Here is a 17,500-nt window from a genome sequence, read left to right as displayed (position 1 = left end):
TTACTCCCACAGATTTCTAGGATTTTTTATTCATAATAATCCCCTTCAATCATATCTGAGTTTATGCTAATGAAGTGACTTGGAGTGTGGGGTTTGGTTGTCAAAGAAACTGAGCCTATGATTAGGGGGTTGGCACGTTCAGCCCCATCCCTGACCTCTAGGGAGGGGAGGGGACTCGCCATGGTCTTCCTTAGTAATGACAGTGATGTAATTGATCCCATCTGTGTAACTGAAGCCTTCATAAAATCCCCAACAGAGCATTTAGAGCTTCTGGGTTGGTGAACAAGAATACATTCATGGCCAGGAGGGTGGCTGACACCGATCCATGGGGACGAAGTTCCTGTGCTTAGGACCCTGCCCAGATGCTCCTATGCCTCTCTTCATTGGTTGTTCATGTGTGTTCTTTAATAGATCCCTTGTCACCAAATCACCGTAGTATTTCCCTGAGTTCTGTCATCTGTTCTAGCAAAGTATCCACCAAAGAGGGGGCTGTGGGAAGCCCTGATTAATAACCAGCTGCTTGAACAGAAATGCAAAGACCTGGACACAACATTGGTGACAGGAACATCCACCAGTTACTGCAAGTGGCAGGTGCTATGGGGATGGAAGGAAGCACAGCCAGGTCTGGGAACTAGAACATTGATCTGAATACAGGAGCATTCTGGTGCCAATCAGCTGACCAGTAACCGCTCAGACTTGTGACTTTGTGACAACACCCCTAGACTGAACATTAAGGATAAATGGAATTAAACTCTAACCACCCTTTGTCTTCTCTTCTCCCTACTCCCTCCCTGTGATTAATCATTAACTGGTTCCTCCTGGATTCCTGGAACCTTGGCAAATTGATTGTGTTATATTCCTAATAAAATTCCGGGGTTGGTAGTGGCATCAGAAACCTATCTCCTGATTGCGGAGAAAACACCCTGCTGGGAAAGTCAAACACCTTGACTCAAGTCACCTGGCCTGCTGGAAACCTCCTGGCACCTGGCAATGTGAACCCTTGCACGTCCCTCACAGGCCATACCCCCTTATAAAGCCCCAGCATTCCTGCCATCCCGGGAGCCAGTTCTCTGGGGTGTGCCTATCCTGCCAAATCCCTTGAAGGTCATCTCAAACTCTTCTCATGGCTCAGTTTGACTTTATGGGCGGAAGCGAAAGCCAAGTTTGGTCATTTACAACCCCACTACCTCCACCTGCTTTGCCCCATTTGCCTCCATTGCCACAGCTGATGTCCTCATAGCTTTCCTGTCTGCTCCAGGGCTTCTGCCCATTCATGACTAAGCGTCCTCGCTGTGCCTCGCGGTGCTGACTGCTTATGCCTTTTCCTGTGCATATCTCAGCCTCCATGTCCCTTTAATTTCTCTTATTTGTCATCATGATTTCAAGACATGACAAAAGGAAGGACATGATTAACCTGTTAATCCAAAATGGAGCATGTGGGCTGGACAGCATTCTCGAGCATGTTTAGCTTTTGGGTCAAGCAGGAATTCCTGATTCAGTTGATTAGGGTGAAGAATGTGAAAAATTCTGGACCACATGACCCAAAGCACAGTAATTACCCACCACCCCTTGGCTAAGAGTGGGACGGACGCGCTCCACCCCTCAGGAACATGAAAGATGCTAGAAGGCGGTCCATTAGTGAGTCATCCTTTGGGACAGAGGGAATGAGAATAGAGGTGCCAGAATGATTTAAGACAAAACAAAGAAATGGGGGGAGAGAGGGGTTATATTTCCAGATCTCTTTTTCTATGCCAAACATTATCCCCCCTGAAAGAAAAAAACTTTTTTTTTTTTTTTTTTGCAAATAAGACCAAAGTGATTGTAGGGTCAAATTATGTTTAAAATCAGGCTCCCTCCCAACCCCCCCCCTCGCCCATCCTCCTGCCATTAGCCTCTTGCTAGCACCTGCAGTCTTGCAAGCACACCTGTAATTATGGACACCTGGGCCCAGAGGGCACGGGGCATGCGTGTATGTAAATGGGGGCACCTGTGCCCAGGGACAAGGGGGCTTAAGGGTATGGTCACTCCGAGGCAGGATGACAGAGAGAGGAGATGGCCAGAGAAAATTGAGAGAGGAAGCTGGCCTGTCCCCTAATTCAACACTAAAGGCCTGTAAAAGTCTAACAAAGGCTCCAAAATTCTCTCTCTGACTGCGAGAACCTACCCGGCCTGGGATGGTTGCAAAAGAGTGATTCAAAGAAATAGATGATGACTTCTTTTTTTTTTTATTTTAAAGATTTATTTGTTTATTTTTTTATACAAGCACTGGGTACAGTCAGAAGCGCAGGAGGGTGAGAGAATTCACCAGAGCCAGAGCGGGGAGCAGAGCAGGCAGAAGGACCGAAGTACACTGCTGAGGGGAGCAGCGGGCGGCAGGAGAGGTCTGCGCGCCATGTGGGACCCTCCTCCGGTGGCTGGGGAGCAGCCGGGGATTGAACCGGTGCAGCAAAGGCTGCGGGCAGCTTCACAACCCAGCGCTCAACCGCTGTGCCAACGGGGAGGCCCTAGATGATAACTTCTAAAATCTAAGGTCATTGTTAATTAAGAGTAGGCTGCACTCATTTGCCAAGTACTCAGCTCCTTGCCACTCTTCTTCTTCAGGGAGTGCACTGGCATTACAGCTTTGTTACATTCACATCTCTTTCCATTTTTGAGAACTATGTTGATTGTCTGCAGATTGAGACCAATTCTGTACCAATTCTTGATGCACTAAGACATATTCATTTCAACTACATCATCACCTCCGATGTCACATTTTCATTTTTATTGTGTAAAGCAGCTTCATTTAGGCCTTTTCTCCAAAGACCCCCTGAGATTTTAGGATAAAGCTTTCAGTACATCAGGAACAATGATCTCAAATTTTGTTTGTTATTAAGAAAGAATTTAGGTGCTAGAATGTGAAGTTAAAATAATGGCACATGACAACATATGATAACAATATCATTTTTATTGAGGTAAACCTGGCTTAGGTTGTTGTTTACAGGAAGCATAAGAGCTCCTCCCTCAAGTGTTGTTACCACATTGCACCCACCACCAATTCACCCATAGTCCATCACCAATATTTGACAATAATGCCACCAGAAAGTATCTTTTACACAAATGTCAAATTCCCATAAATAAGTGACATCACCTGGAGTAGAATCATGAGTTTGTGTGGCTAGCACCACCTGATTTTACTCCTGTACAGATTTTGTTAGAGAATTGTAGGATTGCTTCTTTGGAGGATGTGCAGGCAAATCAATGTAACGACATCTACAGGACACACTTAATCAGATCCCTTGGATGAGATGGCACTGTATGGAAACACTGACTGTGTCAGGAAGCAATGAGTCTAATGATTGCATTAACTACCAGGAATCAGGGGAAGTGTTGGATGTCAGGCCCTCTGGAGTACGATTCTGCAGGGACTTCTGATGAGGTGAAGTGTTGGATTGTCAGGTTGGTAGAAGCAGAAAAGCAATTTAAATCCACGCTGCTGGTTGGGAAGCAGGATAAAGAATGGAACTTGGAAAAGGCAGCAGCCATTTGGATAAGGGCTTCTATAAGCGTAAAGTTTAAAGTGTTTTATTAAATAACCTAAACCAATGGGCTTTCGCTGCTGCTCACATCAAATTTTCTCTGACCCTGTCAGTAACCCTGCAATAGATAATGGCTTGTAAGCCATGAACTCTTGGACACTGCATTTTCCTCACTGGGAATCTAGGCTTACATTTAGTAAGCCAGAGGGCATTTTCTCAGCATTCTGTCCCGTGGCAAAGACTGAAGAGTTATTTGCAATTTATCTTTCATTCCTCCTGGCTTACATATTTGATCAGGGGAGGGAGTCACATTGCAACTTAAGTTCCTTACAATTAAAATTACTTCCAGAATGGTGGGCTTGAGTTGGTATTCTAATAGTGTCTTTAAGTTTGCATAATACTAAGAATTAATTTGAGTGTAACAATTGTGGGTATTAATATCATTTTGTGACCTTTCTGCCTGGACTGAATGAAATTATAGGGACATCATTTATTTTTTTTTTTTTTTTTTTTTTAATAAATTTTATTGTTATATTCCCCATACAATTGCAGCCCCCCCATTCTGACCCCAATCCCTCCCCTCCCACCCCCCTAAAAGTGTCTCTGGTTCATAGTTTTTTGTTGATTTTGATTTTCACTTTCTTATAGTTATTCATTTTCCTGGTCCCTTATTTAAGTTTTCTAGATTCCTGCTATGAGTGAGACCATCCGGTATTTTTCTTTTTCTTTTTGGCTTATTTCGCTGAGCATGATCCCTTCCAGCGCCATCCATGTTGCTGCAAATTGCATGTGTTTATCTTTTTTGAATGCTGAGTAATATTCCATGGTATATATGTACCACATCTTCTTGATCCAGTCATCTATTTTTGGGCATTTGGGTTGTTTCCAAAGCTTAGCTATTGTAAACAGTGCTGCTATAAACATAGGGGTGCAGGTGCTCTTTGGAATTGATGTTTCTGTGTCCTTTGGGTAAATACCTAGGAGTGGAATTGCTGGATCATATGGAAGCTCTATGTTTAGTAGGTCCAGAAATCTCCATACAGCTTTCCACAGTGGTTGGACCAGTTTGCACTCCCACCAACAGTGCAGAAGAGTTCCTTTTTCTCCACACCCTCGCCAACATTTGTTGTTGCTAGTTTTTTTAATATGTGCCATTCTCACTGGTGTAAGATGGTATCTCATGGTAGTTTTGATTTGCATTTCCCTGATGACAAGTGATGTTGAACATTTTTTCATATGCCTGTTGGCCATTTGCATTTCCTCTTCAGAGAAGTTTCTTTTTAGCTCTTCTGCCCATTTTTTGACTGGGTTATTTTCTTTGTTGTTGCTGAGTCTCATCAGCTCTTTGCAGATTTTTGTGTTTCTCTTTGTTTTTGTTATTGTCTCTTTTGCTGTGCAAAAGCTCTTTAATTTGATGTAGTCCCAGCTGTTTATCTTTGCCTTCACTATCACTGCTTTGGGTGATGTGTCTGTAAAGATGTCTTTGATGTGCAAATCACGTAGTGTTTCGCCTATATTTCCTTCTATATATTTTATGGTTTCAGGTCTTATGGGACATCATTTATTTTCAACCTGGTGGAAGTATCGGGTGCTGCTCTGATATCAGTCCTCCCTATGTCTTATTTTTGGCCCCTGGCAGGCCATGTAATAGGAATTAGCACCCAAATGCCTGAGTGTAAGAAAACCAACATGCTCTGTATTCTTGTTCATGAAAATGAGGGAGGGGCGTGGCAGGTGTGACCATGTATACTTCTGCACAATTAGCAATCCTGAGGGTGTGGCCAGACTTGAAGATGTATTCGTCTTCAGTCATCTTGGATTGCAAACAGTCGTCCTGGATTGCAAACAAATCCAAGGTGTCAAGATCATACTTTATCTCTAGATCAGAATTTACTGGTTCTCAGTTGTCTGCAGTTGTGCCAGCACCAGCTCTACAAGAGTCCTATGTGTCCAATCCCGCAGCTCTAAGCAGCTTCCTCTCCCTTGCAGAATTAGAGCACTCAACTGGCATCAGCTGCTGCCTTGTAAGTCTCAGTGGAAGATGTCCGAGCACCTTTATAAAGAGGTCTAAGTAGGAACAAAGGCCAAAAACTTCAGTTTTTATTTCTCTAGTATTCATGCATTAAGGTGTTGAACAAATCATTGAGTCACTGCTGGCTGTGTGTTCAGAAAGTCTGGCATTCTGTTTAGGGAGCTGACAATCCAGTGATGAGAAACCAGCAGGGAAAGAAGTGCAGAGGCAGGCAAGTGTTGAGTAATTCGGGCTCTGGAGAGTAATCTGGAAATCACTGAAGTCACTCAACACCTGTTATTACCATGCTGGGTAGTGGGGCCTGAAGCCAAGCAGGAGCATAACTTTTCACTCACCACTTAATAACCACATGCACAGTTTCTCACCTTCCATGGTTTCAATTCCTTTTACTGTAAAATGAGTGTAACAATACCTATCTCCCTGGGTACCTGTGTTGATGAAATGAGGCATTGTACATGGAGGAACCCAGGCACATGCCCCTCCTCAGGATCCATGTGCTCTAATAGTAGGTACTGGCTCTGCAGCATTCAAACACATCACGGAGCTACTAGACCTAACACAGAATGTCATCTTCATTCCCACAAAGTTACTGTCAGTTTGAATCTGGACTCATAAGCCCTCCCCTAGCTGTTTCATTTCATCATGGATTGAAGATCCATGGGGCAGTGGGGCAGTGGATCCAGAGAGAAGCAAGGGAGGGAAGGGGCAATCAACACAGGAGACCAATATGAGAAATTGGGACTTTTCAGGCTGAACCACAGAGACCCAGAGAAACAGAGTTGGAATGTCTGAGGGCACAGAGAGAGCTAAATATGTTAACCACATTCCTAGTGCTAGCACATATGTCTTGAAATGTTAGCAAAGCCATGCTTAGAATTATAATAAGTGGGAAGGCACATTTGGGGGCACCTAGTTCAAGGCACCCCCACTTATAGAGGAAAAAAATGCAGGTCCAGAGAAAAGTTTTCCAGATGAGCCCCTGCTCTGTGTCAAAGATCATTTCAGAGAACAAGGCAAGAAAGGTCCTTGCTTTGGCAGATTTTGCTATTGGGGTGATTTCATCAGAATACTAGTAAGACTAAGAAAAGTCAACCTAGTCATTTGATAGAAAGTGGTGAGAGTTGTGGAAAGGGATAATATGTATTGGGAGATGACAGAAGCCCTCTGAGACTGTATCATTTTAGCTAAGACCTCAAGGGTACTAAGTAATTGTATCCATGCCATTGGCAGAACAGAGAAGAGCATGCCAGGGGGAGGGAACAGCAAGTGCAAAGCCCAGTGGGAGCCCCTGGTGTGTTAGAGGGACTGAAGGAAGGGCAGTGCTGAGGGAGGGAGGGCGAGGGCTGCTGGAAGGAGTAGAAAAGGCAGGATGGCCTGGAGTAAGGCTATGGCCAGCTTTCCAGGATTGTTCCTACAGAATAAAAAATTACTTTTTATAATACACAACTGTAACCTGTGTACAGGATCGCATCTTTTACTTAGATCCAGTGTTGGCTGAGTTGCTTCACAATGGTGGCCTAAGTCAGTAGCACTCATTCTGTACCCCAAATAAGGCAGCTAGTATTGATCGACTGTGAGTAGGACACGGGTGCAAGCTCCTGGGGATACCGAGACACAGGGCCTGACCTCCAGAAGCAGGCAGCCTGTGGGGCAGCAGGATGGGCCCCTGATAAATGATGCAATAGGATTTGGTGAAACAGATGACCCACATCACCTTCCTTGGGTGCGCTGGGTTAAAAGTCTAAGTAGGAGGCATTGGCACCTAAACTAATACGTGTGACCTCAGGGTGTCACTTGGTTTTTCTGGCAGCATGTTCTTTAGGACAGCTGGCTGGTAAGAGATCACTCACTGTGATCTGGGGCAGTATGGGGATCGCACATCCTTATTGTTTGTTGCTAGGTAACTTAATTTTTTGTTTTTGTTGTCACTTTGGGTCATGTGAGAATAAACATCTGGGAAGGTTGCTGTGGTCAATAGGAAAATTTCTCTTGTTCATGCATTATTTACATATTTATATTATTTTCAATAGATCCAGCACGTTGGCCTCTGTTGCCACCATTTGGGGCGGGCACCATCACAGCCATTCAAGGAGTCTGAATGGCTTTTCTTGTCTAGCTTGGCTGAATGCCACTACCAGTTGGGGTTACTCTGACTTCTGAAGGTGTGTTGCTTTATGTTTGTTGCCTGCTGGCTTTTGTTGATCTCTTTTCTTCATCCAAGGTTCCCTTTCTCCCTGTGGTTTAACTTCTCTATTGTGAAAAGAACAGCGTTTTTGATGCACCCGCTTGCTTTACTAATCCCTGCCCCTCCAGGAATCTGTACTATGAGTGGAGCCAAAGAATACGCTCTGATGTCAGGGGCAAAGGCTCACAAAGGCCAATATTTTCAGAAGAGCAACAGGAAGAGGAGAGGCCGGGTTCAGCCAGGCTCAGGTGGACTCAGCTGGCCTTTGGGCTCGGCTGTGCTTCCTGCTGAGACCCCGTGGGAGTCCCCGAGCCTTCCTAAGAGAAAGGGCACTAAGAACCTACCCTGGAAGGGCCAGCTCTCTGCAGTAGGGAAAGAAAGGGGCCTCCTTACCTGAGATGGTGAGTTTCTTTGGGGCTTCATGGTTTTTGCTGGGGCAGTCTGTGCCGGCCGGGCTGTGATGTTCACCCACTCTTTGAGCTTTGACTCAGGCACAGCTCTGGTCCCTGGCTCCCTCTCGTGCCCACTGCTCCTGCTTATGTGTGTTGTGCTGGGAGATAAAAATGTGTGTTGCTGGATGATAGGAGATAAAAATGTGTGTTGCTGGGTGATAGGAGATCAAAATGTGTCTGAATTCCCCAGTCCATAGAGGGGAAACTTTAATGCTACTTTCATCAACTCTAATTCCAATGACAAATCCATTTTTACAAGACTCAGTGTAACTGAATAATCCATTCTAGGGTTCACTGGTGCCTGAATCTTTAAGACCAGGGTAGCATGGGGTGGGGGTGGGGGTGGGATTTGGGGACTATTTGGCAAAAGATCCTTGAAGCCAAGGGGGGGAAGGTTAATAGAGATCAGGATGCTTAGCTGCCTGGAAGGCAGAACAAGTTTTAATAAGATGGGTCACAAGCGGAAGGTCAACTGTAAAAGAAAAATAGTGTGCAGAAGCCAAAGAAATAGAAGTGGGCAAAAATGGTGAGTGAGGACATAAATGGGAGGTGAGAACAACAAAACAATAAATAAATAAAAAGGAGGAACTGATGCCCTGGGCAGAGGAACTGATAAGGGGTATGATTTGAGAATATTTGAGATTTTTCTGATAAGAAAATGGCAGCTGTGATTCCTGTTTTCTGGCTAAGGGGATTTGTTTGCTTTCAACATTTGTCTACTACAGTCTCCTCAGTTGTATTTGAATTACCATTACCACTTTTTTAATTGGTAGAGGTCACTTTAAGCTTGAGTCAATTGCATTGTTTATTAATGGGTTAATAGTACCCAGAGGCAGTGAGTGAGGTGGGAGGCTAGGACAGGGGCTTTACATCACTGACCAAGTTCCTATCCCAGTTCAAGGACTCCAGCCTGCCCAGCTCAGTGTCCTTGCTGCCAATGAGGCCCTAACACCTTTGCAATGCCACAAGGACAGGTAATAATGTCTGCAGCCTCCTGGGAAATAGAGCTTGATAGATAGCATCAGTCACTGTTATTTTATTGCTTGTATTCCATCCAAAGACAAGGAACATTGACCTGCTTATGTTTTAAGCCCTTTTTCAGTTTCATAAGATTTCTCAATGATTTCAATCTGATTTGGCCTTGATGCATCTTTTGACTACCTTTTAGACCAGAAGTTAGCTTCAAGAGAAGCTCATCTGTATCCGTATTTTAAAGTTGTGGATAACAAACCTTCCCAAAGTTTAAGTCTTAAAACAACTTCTGTTCACTAGTCAACCTTGAAATTTTATGGACTTCCATTTGGGCTGGGCTCAGCGGTGTGGTTCTCCTCCTGGTCTTGCCTGCCAGCGGCCATGTCTGCCCCTGGGCCTTCCTGTGCAGCTCTCATCCTCCTGGAGGCCAGCCCAGGTTTTTGTTGTTGTTTTTACAATCTTTTACTTTCTTTCTCTTTTCATTGCGGTAACAATGGTTTTCAGCACTGCATATGATGTAGAGGGGTAGGATCACACCCTTCAGATGTGTGTTACCACACCACACCCTCCACCAAGGCCTGGTCCTCCACCACAGTCCATTAGCCCCTCCCCACTCTGCTCTCCCCCTTCTCATCTGGTGGCCTCAATTCCATAGACACATTTCTAGGGTTTGTTATTGATTTGGTTTTTTCTGACCCTTTGTTTGCTTTCTCTATATTCCATATAAACATGATAGGACCTGGTGTGTGTATTTCTCCCCTCCAGCTTCACAGCCTCCCCTCCAGCTCCATCCACGTTGTCACAAATGGCAATAGTTCATCTTTTTTTCATACTTCTTTAGCAATAGTATCAAGACTCCTCAGTATCAAGAGGCAAAACAGAAGCTGCAAGGTTCCTTGAGGCCCAGGACCAGAAGTTTCATGTTCTCACTTTTAACTGGTCTAAGCAAACACAAGCTCAATGGGAGGGAAAGACTCTACCTCAGTGGAGGAGTGACACAATCCCATGGCCAAAGAGTGTGTCTGTGGGAGTGAGAGGATGCAGAGGTCTGCTGTGTGAACAACATACACACCATCTCACCCCAAAACAAGGAAAGCAAAGCCAAGAAAGTTAAATATTTGGTCAAGGTCACCCAGTTAGAACCTAGGCCTAGTCCAGTGGTCTTTCATGGTAACTCAGAAACACGGCAGGATTTGATTGACAGAGAGCAGACACGTGAGCCAAAGATTATATGAGTAAGAGGATGACTACACTTACTGAGACCTTCCTGCGGGCCAATATTAACTCATTCATCATGGAAATAAAGAGGAGGACAAGCATCTCTCCAAATAAAGGTGAACAAAGAAAAGTGAGTGGCAAAGATATGCAAGGGACATGAGGAGGCCAAAGAAGAGGACAGGGAAGTGGGATTCATTACACAGGAAGGGAAATTAAAGGAAAACTATCTTTTTTACCTCAGGGGGTACCCTCCAGGGAGAGGCAAGTTCAGAAGGGCCTAGGGTGCAATGTGAGGCACACAGCAGACTGAGGTTCTTATAAATGAAGAAAGAACATTTTGACTTGGGCTGAGACTTGGGCCCAGCAAGAAAAGACCTGATTTAATTGAGTCAAGTTAATCAGCCTGGGGGTAAAACAAATTACATGAGTAGACAACAGTCCCTCGTGATGTGTTGAGTCAAGCTGGACTAAGGAAGCAAACAAGTTGTGTACTTGTCATTTATCCATTGGTATGTCATTTATAACCCGAGGTTCTCCTCATTGACATAAAGTGGATTGTATACTCTAAATGACTGGGTGGGTTCATAACAAACCAACAGAGACAGAAAGAAGTACTATGCAAGTTGGTTATGAGCTTGGTGGAATTCTATTTATAAATAAATGTTATGCTGAATTTAGGTGTTGCATAATATATTTTCCTCTTATGGTTTTTTTTCCCCTTTTGTTCCCCATACCATCATACCAACATCCCCTTATCTTTTTCCTTACACACTCCTTCTTAACCTCAGAGGCACCCGGATATTTCTTGATATTCACTGGTTTTACAAAGTGTTTTGCAAGTTATCAAATTATGTACTATGTAAAAGTCCAGTATTTGTTTTTATTGTTCTGACTTTGCTACATATAATTCTCTCAAATTCCTTCCATTTTGTTGAAAATGGGGGCATTTCATCATTTTTCATGGCTGCATAATACTCCGTGGTGTGGCTCTACCACTTCTTGATCCAATTGCCCAGTGATGACATTTAGGCTGCTTCCATGTAAGTTTCACACATCCTGGCACCCCCAGTTTATATGTTCATAATTGTTTTCTTTTTGGGGGTTGAGCTTATTTGACATTTTATTTTCTAAGTAGATGAATGAATCTAAACCACTAGCTTTACTATTGTGTTCCTTTTAGTACAAGGAGCTCAGTCAATCATTATAAAGGTACAGGCTATATTTATTTATGGCACAAGGGGTTCTTGAGTAACTAAGATTAAGGAGGTAAGTAGCAGGTACCCATAGAGTTTAGACGTTTATGTCTCTCATAGTTTCCTCTCCTGGGAAGGGAAGGCCGGAACTATTTGTATTGTTTCCTTGGTAATAGGTAAACACAAGGCCATTTCCTACTGCCTTGCCTTGAATTTTCTGACTTGACTGGACCTGCTCTCCCCTTTCCTGACAACCATCCCCAGAATCATCTCTGAAACTTTTCTACTTTAAAAGTCACCAATTTCTTCAAAAACTTTGCCCTTTCAAATATCTGCTGTAATTGCTCCCCCACTTCATTTCTCATTGTCTTTGGGAGACCCAATGCTAGCTGGCATAAGCACATTTACAGATTAACTGTGTTTTACCCACGGTAGTCCTAGTCAGGATAAAGTCTCTAGGGCCCAATACTCAAATATATTCAGAATGAAAGTCAGAAACCTGGGGGAAAATATTTAAAGCAACTAAGAGAAAGAACAAGTTCCTATTTCTATTAAACATGCTTCATTCCAGTGATGAGCTCTGAGACATGGGTTCATCAGCTAACAAAATGTGGGCTTGCCAAAACACAAAGTGTAATTAATAAAACAGACATATGGGGTAAGTTCTAGTCCCACTACTTATCAAAGAAGTGTAGCATATTTTATCAAGCAAAGAAAATAAAAATTCTTAAAGAGAAAATAACCATTCGGAATTATAAATATGGTACCTTCAAAAATACTAAATCCAGAAGATAAAAATAATCATATCTCATCTTCCAAGGAGGTAATGCCAGTCTTCTGCATTGCTGGCATGAGTAATAGTGCTACAGCCATTTTGAGAAGCATTTCGGAAGTTCGTAAAAAGAATCACCAAAATATTTTGACTCTTCAACCCAAAAGTTCTACTTCAGTGTCTGTCAGTGGTGCTGTAAAAATAGCGTATGCACAATGGTGTTCATTACAGTGGTATTTATAGGGTAAAATCTCAATGTTCTACGCCAGAGGGACAGTATATAAATTATGGAAAGCGTGCCAGTTTGAATATATGCAAATATTGAGTGATTGCTCCAAAGGTGAGTAATGTTGGAATTATATAATCATTGCTTGTTTTTTTTTTTAAGATCATGTATGCATTATGTCTTGTAATGCATCTTTAAGCACTTATGTAAATCAGAAATCTAGGGCTCTCCTTGACATGTCCCTAACTTGCCAATGTCAGCTCATCACTTGGGGGGTGACTTTTACTCACTGAGTACCTCTGATCACTTTCTCTGTTTCCTCTGCTTCCTCACCCCCACCCTGGTCTAAGCAAGTACCTCTCCTTGAGACATTCTCAGCAGCCTCTCTCCTCTCCTGCTTCCTGCTAGAATCTACTCTTCATCTGCAGTAGGATGATCTGGAAAAACGCAAATTAGATGTGTCGTACCCCCCTACCTGTTGTTGCCTGCCATCTCTGCTGCTATGGGCCTTGTATCCGTCTGTCCCTCAGATAGTGAGCTTTTCCCTCAGATAGTGGGAGCTCTCTCTGCTCTGCTCTCCACTGGCCCCAGCATCTGCACCACAGGAGACCGTCCCAATGTACAATGAGTATTTTATGACAAACCTGAAAATACAGAAAAAAAAAGAAGAAAAATAAAATCACACCAAAAAGGGAATAGTGGTTGTGTTAGTGTTGTGAAAATATCATTGCTTGTTGTCCTCTATCTCTAAGAAAAGCATTTAAGAGAAAAAATAACAATATAAATAATTCACAATTAAACAAAAAGAAAAATAGCTCTCCTTATTATACTTACTGAATAAGCATAAAACAGGCTAAAAATAAAAATGATACCCATTAATTATTCACTCTAAGAGGCCGAATTGTTTTTGTTTTTTCCAAATGGTTGCCTAAATGGGTGTATCATCTTTACAGAATTCATAATCATAGATAAAATGTTGCATTTTGTTTTTTTCTGCTTCATGCTTTGTCATCTGTCTCCCCATTGTTACATTGCCTTTCCAATAATTGTTAGCAACGCCATAGTATTTAGTTAAATTAATGGGGGGGGGTGTATATCTTTAAGATCTATTTCCTGACTTGAAATTCAAAGTTATGGATATTCACGTACAGGTACAAATTTCTGACCTGTTGGCCGGGAAACTGGCAATGATGTCTGTGTGTGTGAGTGTGGCGTGAGCTCTTAAGGCAGAGTTAAGTGTGATTATTATGAAAGAGTCCCCATTATATCAAGTCTTTATGAGGAAAAGAAGTTATATTTATTAGGTTCCGAAGGCAGGTAGCCTTGCTTTCATCTGAAATGGGAGGGATGTGTTGAGGGTTGAAGGTGAGATGGTGCTGAATATTGGGGTCTGATCATTTGGGGTCTGAGCAAGTAGAGGCTGTGTACAAAGCTGGGACATTAAAAAGTAGGGTGCTTTTAGGTTGGAGGCAGTGGGTTCTGGTTATAAGCAGGAATCTGTAGCCTCTTAGACTGTCAGAAAGGAAAACAGGGCCTCCCAGGTGGCCTAGGGATTACATCTCAGCACTGCCACTATGAAGGCCCGAGTTCGATCCCCATCCAGGGAGCTGACCCACATGGCACAGCAGAACACTCCTGTCTCGCCTGCTGCTCCCCTCAGCAATGTATTTCAGTAGATCTGCCTGTTCTGCTCCCCACTCTGTCTCTGGTGAGTCCTTTCACCCCTTGCATCTTTGGCCTGCACCCCAGCTCTATGCAAAAATAAATAAATAAAATCTTAAAAAAAAAAAAAGAGGGCCTCCCTGGTGGCACAGGGCTATCAAGCTATCTCCAGCCACTGCAGCAAGAGTTCAATCCCCAGCCAGGGAGCTGAACCACATGGCACAGCAGACCTCTCCTGTCTCACCTGCTGTTCCCGTCAGCAGTGGATTTCAGTAGATCTGCCTGTTCTGCTCCCCACTGTCTCTGGTGAATCCTTTCACTTCCCTACCCCCACACCTCTGGACTACACCCCAGTTCTTTTATGCATAAATAAATAGATCTTTAAAAAAAAAAAAAAGGAAAGACAGAAAAATAGCAATAGAGACGAATGACCAGGTAAGGGGAGGGTGGCAATGGCAAGATGCAAAACTCCAACGTGAATTACGTGGGCTGGACAAACCGATGGCTGCCTGATGCTTTTCAAAATGCAAGTCTGGGCAGGATGGCCTCTGGCTTCCTTCTCAATTATTTTATAAAATGACAGTATCATGGCCCCAAGCAGGAGCTTGAGTTGCAGCCATTCCAGTTCATTGCCTTTAACCCCAAATTTGCCACGTTGCAGCTCTGTGGCTCACCAACTCCTTTCAAAGTTCCCTAACACATATTTCACAGGAGACCGTGGGAAATCACTATAGAGGCTCAAGAAATTCTTTCCTAAATAGCAGAACCTCCCAAGTTTGGGACCCAGCAAGCCTGGCATTCCCATCAATACTATGCCAGACGCTCCCTTTATGAGATTTGTCCTCATGTTCTTCGAACTCCTCTCTGTTCTGTTTGCCTCATTTGAACATTGTTCAAACCCTCTGGAATAAGCCCCTCTCATTGCCAAACAGTTCTAGAGACCTCCTAAAATAGAACAAAATGATCTGCTTTTGTAAAAAAAAAAAATTATAGCTACCAATGATTTCAAGGACTAAGAGCAGCATTCAAAAGAGGGCAGGGGAGAAGGAAAAAAAGTAGTGGTAGAATTTCAGACCTCGTATTCTGAAGGTGTGGAGCAGGCCCATTTGAATTCTGGGTGGTCTTTCCTATATCTCAAATTGCACTGTCCCTTCCTACCTAAGCATTAGCCCTATGTTCATTCATGGGCTTTTGTGTGGAAAGAATTCATTCTCTGAGGCCATTATATTGAACATTTTCTTCCTGAATATGAGCTTTTTATCTTTGGCCACTACATGGGCAGGCAAGGACCCTTTCTGTTATACTCACTATTGAATCCCCATTGTCTACACCTGGTAACAACATTGTTCAATAAACATTTAATCTACGAATAAATGAATGTATGAGTAATCAGAATTAGAATGTTCCAGTTTCTCTGTGTCATTAAAATGTCTATCATTTAATTGCATCATTAGGTCAGGTTTTGGCACCTCGTCCTCCCCTACTTGAAGAATAGTTCAACTCTAGCGAAAACTTTTAGGTTGTTTTCCTATTTAAAAGAATACAGCTCAAATATGCACACAGTGGAGAAAAAGAAATTCTGACTCTGGCTAGTTTCCTCCCAGCCTTATAGATTATGCAGCTCCTTCCTGAGGTCAAGTTTAACTCATCACATGGGTTTGCTCTTGATATGAAGAACCTTAAAGATTGCATTGATGTTTTTGTTTTATTTCAGCAAACTCCAGAAGACAAAAAGGGATATCAGATGGCTGCAAGGAGTGACCGGTGAATGGTTTGAAGAAATTCAAAGAAAAAAGTTTTGCAACGAAACAGATGTCAGCCAAATGTTAAAGCCGCCACTAACATACAGGCTGAGGAAAGGGATGGCAGAAAATGGTGAGAGAAAAATATGAACCTGGTTTTTTTCTCTTCCAGCACAGAATAGTCAATAACGACTCAGTGGCTGTCCATCTCTGCCAGGACTCCTTTGAAAACATCAGGTGTGCTCACCTTAGCAGCACATGTACATCCTGCAAAGGCCGGCAGGCACAGTTGTGAGACATATCCATTTTGAACATCAGAAGGCACAAAAGTTTTAGGATACAACACACAGTAAAAAGTGTGAACTAAAACTGCCCTGCAGGAATGTCTGGGGAGTTTGCTTTTCGAGTCAGGCAGAAGCAGAGTGGCTAAAAATGCAGACGTGGCTGTCCAGAGAGCCTGAAATCAACTCTCCACCCCGTCTGTGAATGTAGTCGCTGCCTCCCAGAATTGATGTGACTCTGTCCAAGTTGCTTATTCTCTATGAGACTTAATGTTCTCATCTTTATATGGGTCTAATTTCTACCTCAGAGGGGGCATTGACGAAAATTATATGTATAAAGTACTAAACATGAACACAGTAAGCACTTCATTCACCAGAGGCAGAAAAGTGCATTTATTGAAATACTGTGTAAGGGAGCAGGAGTAAGATAGGAGATGTCTGCACAGGAAGAAGGACTTGGGGCTCCCTTTATAACCTGCTTTTGTGGACTTTTTCATGACTCGGGGAGTCAGTCTCTGCCTGTTGCTATCTGCTATCTGTGAGCCTTTCACAGGAGATGCCCAGCCTGGTTCTGTCTGCCCAGTCTCCACATGGGCCCCTTTTTGGGACCCAAGGACAGATTCCCATGGCAACTTTGTCAGTTTCCCTTTCTGATCGCTTGTGTGTCTCCTGGCATTGTTCAGCTAAGCAAAGTGCAGAGACTTAAATTTTAATCAACTCTATTAAATTTTAATCAACTCTATTAAATGATACCCCGACACCACAGGGGAGACACTGAGAGATTCACGCAGTTGACATGAGGGGCCACTTTCTACAGAACTGTGGAGTGGGGTACACACTGAAAGCTCCCTTCTCTGCAATAGTACTCCTCTGTTAGAACCATGGGAGGCACAGGACTCCCCTTAGTCCCTGAGGCCTTCCTGGGGGGATGGTTGTTGCATTTTAGACTGCATGAGGGTAGGGGGAGAAGTGGCCTAAGGAGGCAGCCTTAGTTGCCTGAGATCTAGTTACCTGGAAATATTTTAATGATGCCAACTTTTTACAAAATTTTCTTCTAGATCAGACATCAAGATCTCAACATATACCTAATCAAAGAAACCCATCATCAGTTGCCTCTAGACTGAGCTTCAGATCCTCATTTGCTTCCCTGTTCTCATTCAAAAAATCCCGAAAGGAGACTTTAAAGCTTCCATCCTTGGCCCCGAAAGGGTGAGTGAAATTCAGCTCAGAGAAGACCTCTTTAGTTA

The 17,500-nt window shown here is 43.3% G+C and overlaps 1 protein-coding gene across 2 annotated transcripts in view; it reads left to right on the top strand.

Moving 5' to 3' along the window:
- The window catches only part of EXPH5 (exophilin 5), a 65,310-nt gene that overhangs the window by 21,353 nt on the left and 26,457 nt on the right, over positions 1 to 17,500 (top strand). The window contains exons 2-3 of one of the 2 annotated variants that reach the window (XM_037505224.2): positions 15,945 to 16,105; positions 17,312 to 17,462. In XM_037505224.2, coding sequence (XP_037361121.1) covers positions 15,945 to 16,105; positions 17,312 to 17,462 — 312 coding nt within the window. Of the gene's footprint in view, positions 1 to 15,944; positions 16,106 to 17,311; positions 17,463 to 17,500 lie in introns of those variants that run through there. The other variant, XM_054693082.1, reaches the window with a different exon arrangement.

This window comes from Talpa occidentalis, unplaced genomic scaffold, assembly GCF_014898055.3.
Source record: "Talpa occidentalis isolate TD23 unplaced genomic scaffold, MPIMG_talOcc4v2.1 talOcc4.12, whole genome shotgun sequence".
Lineage (NCBI taxonomy): Eukaryota > Metazoa > Chordata > Mammalia > Eulipotyphla > Talpidae > Talpa > Talpa occidentalis.
Note: the sequence above shows the minus strand (reverse complement) of the source record. Positions and strands in the feature narration are given on the sequence as shown.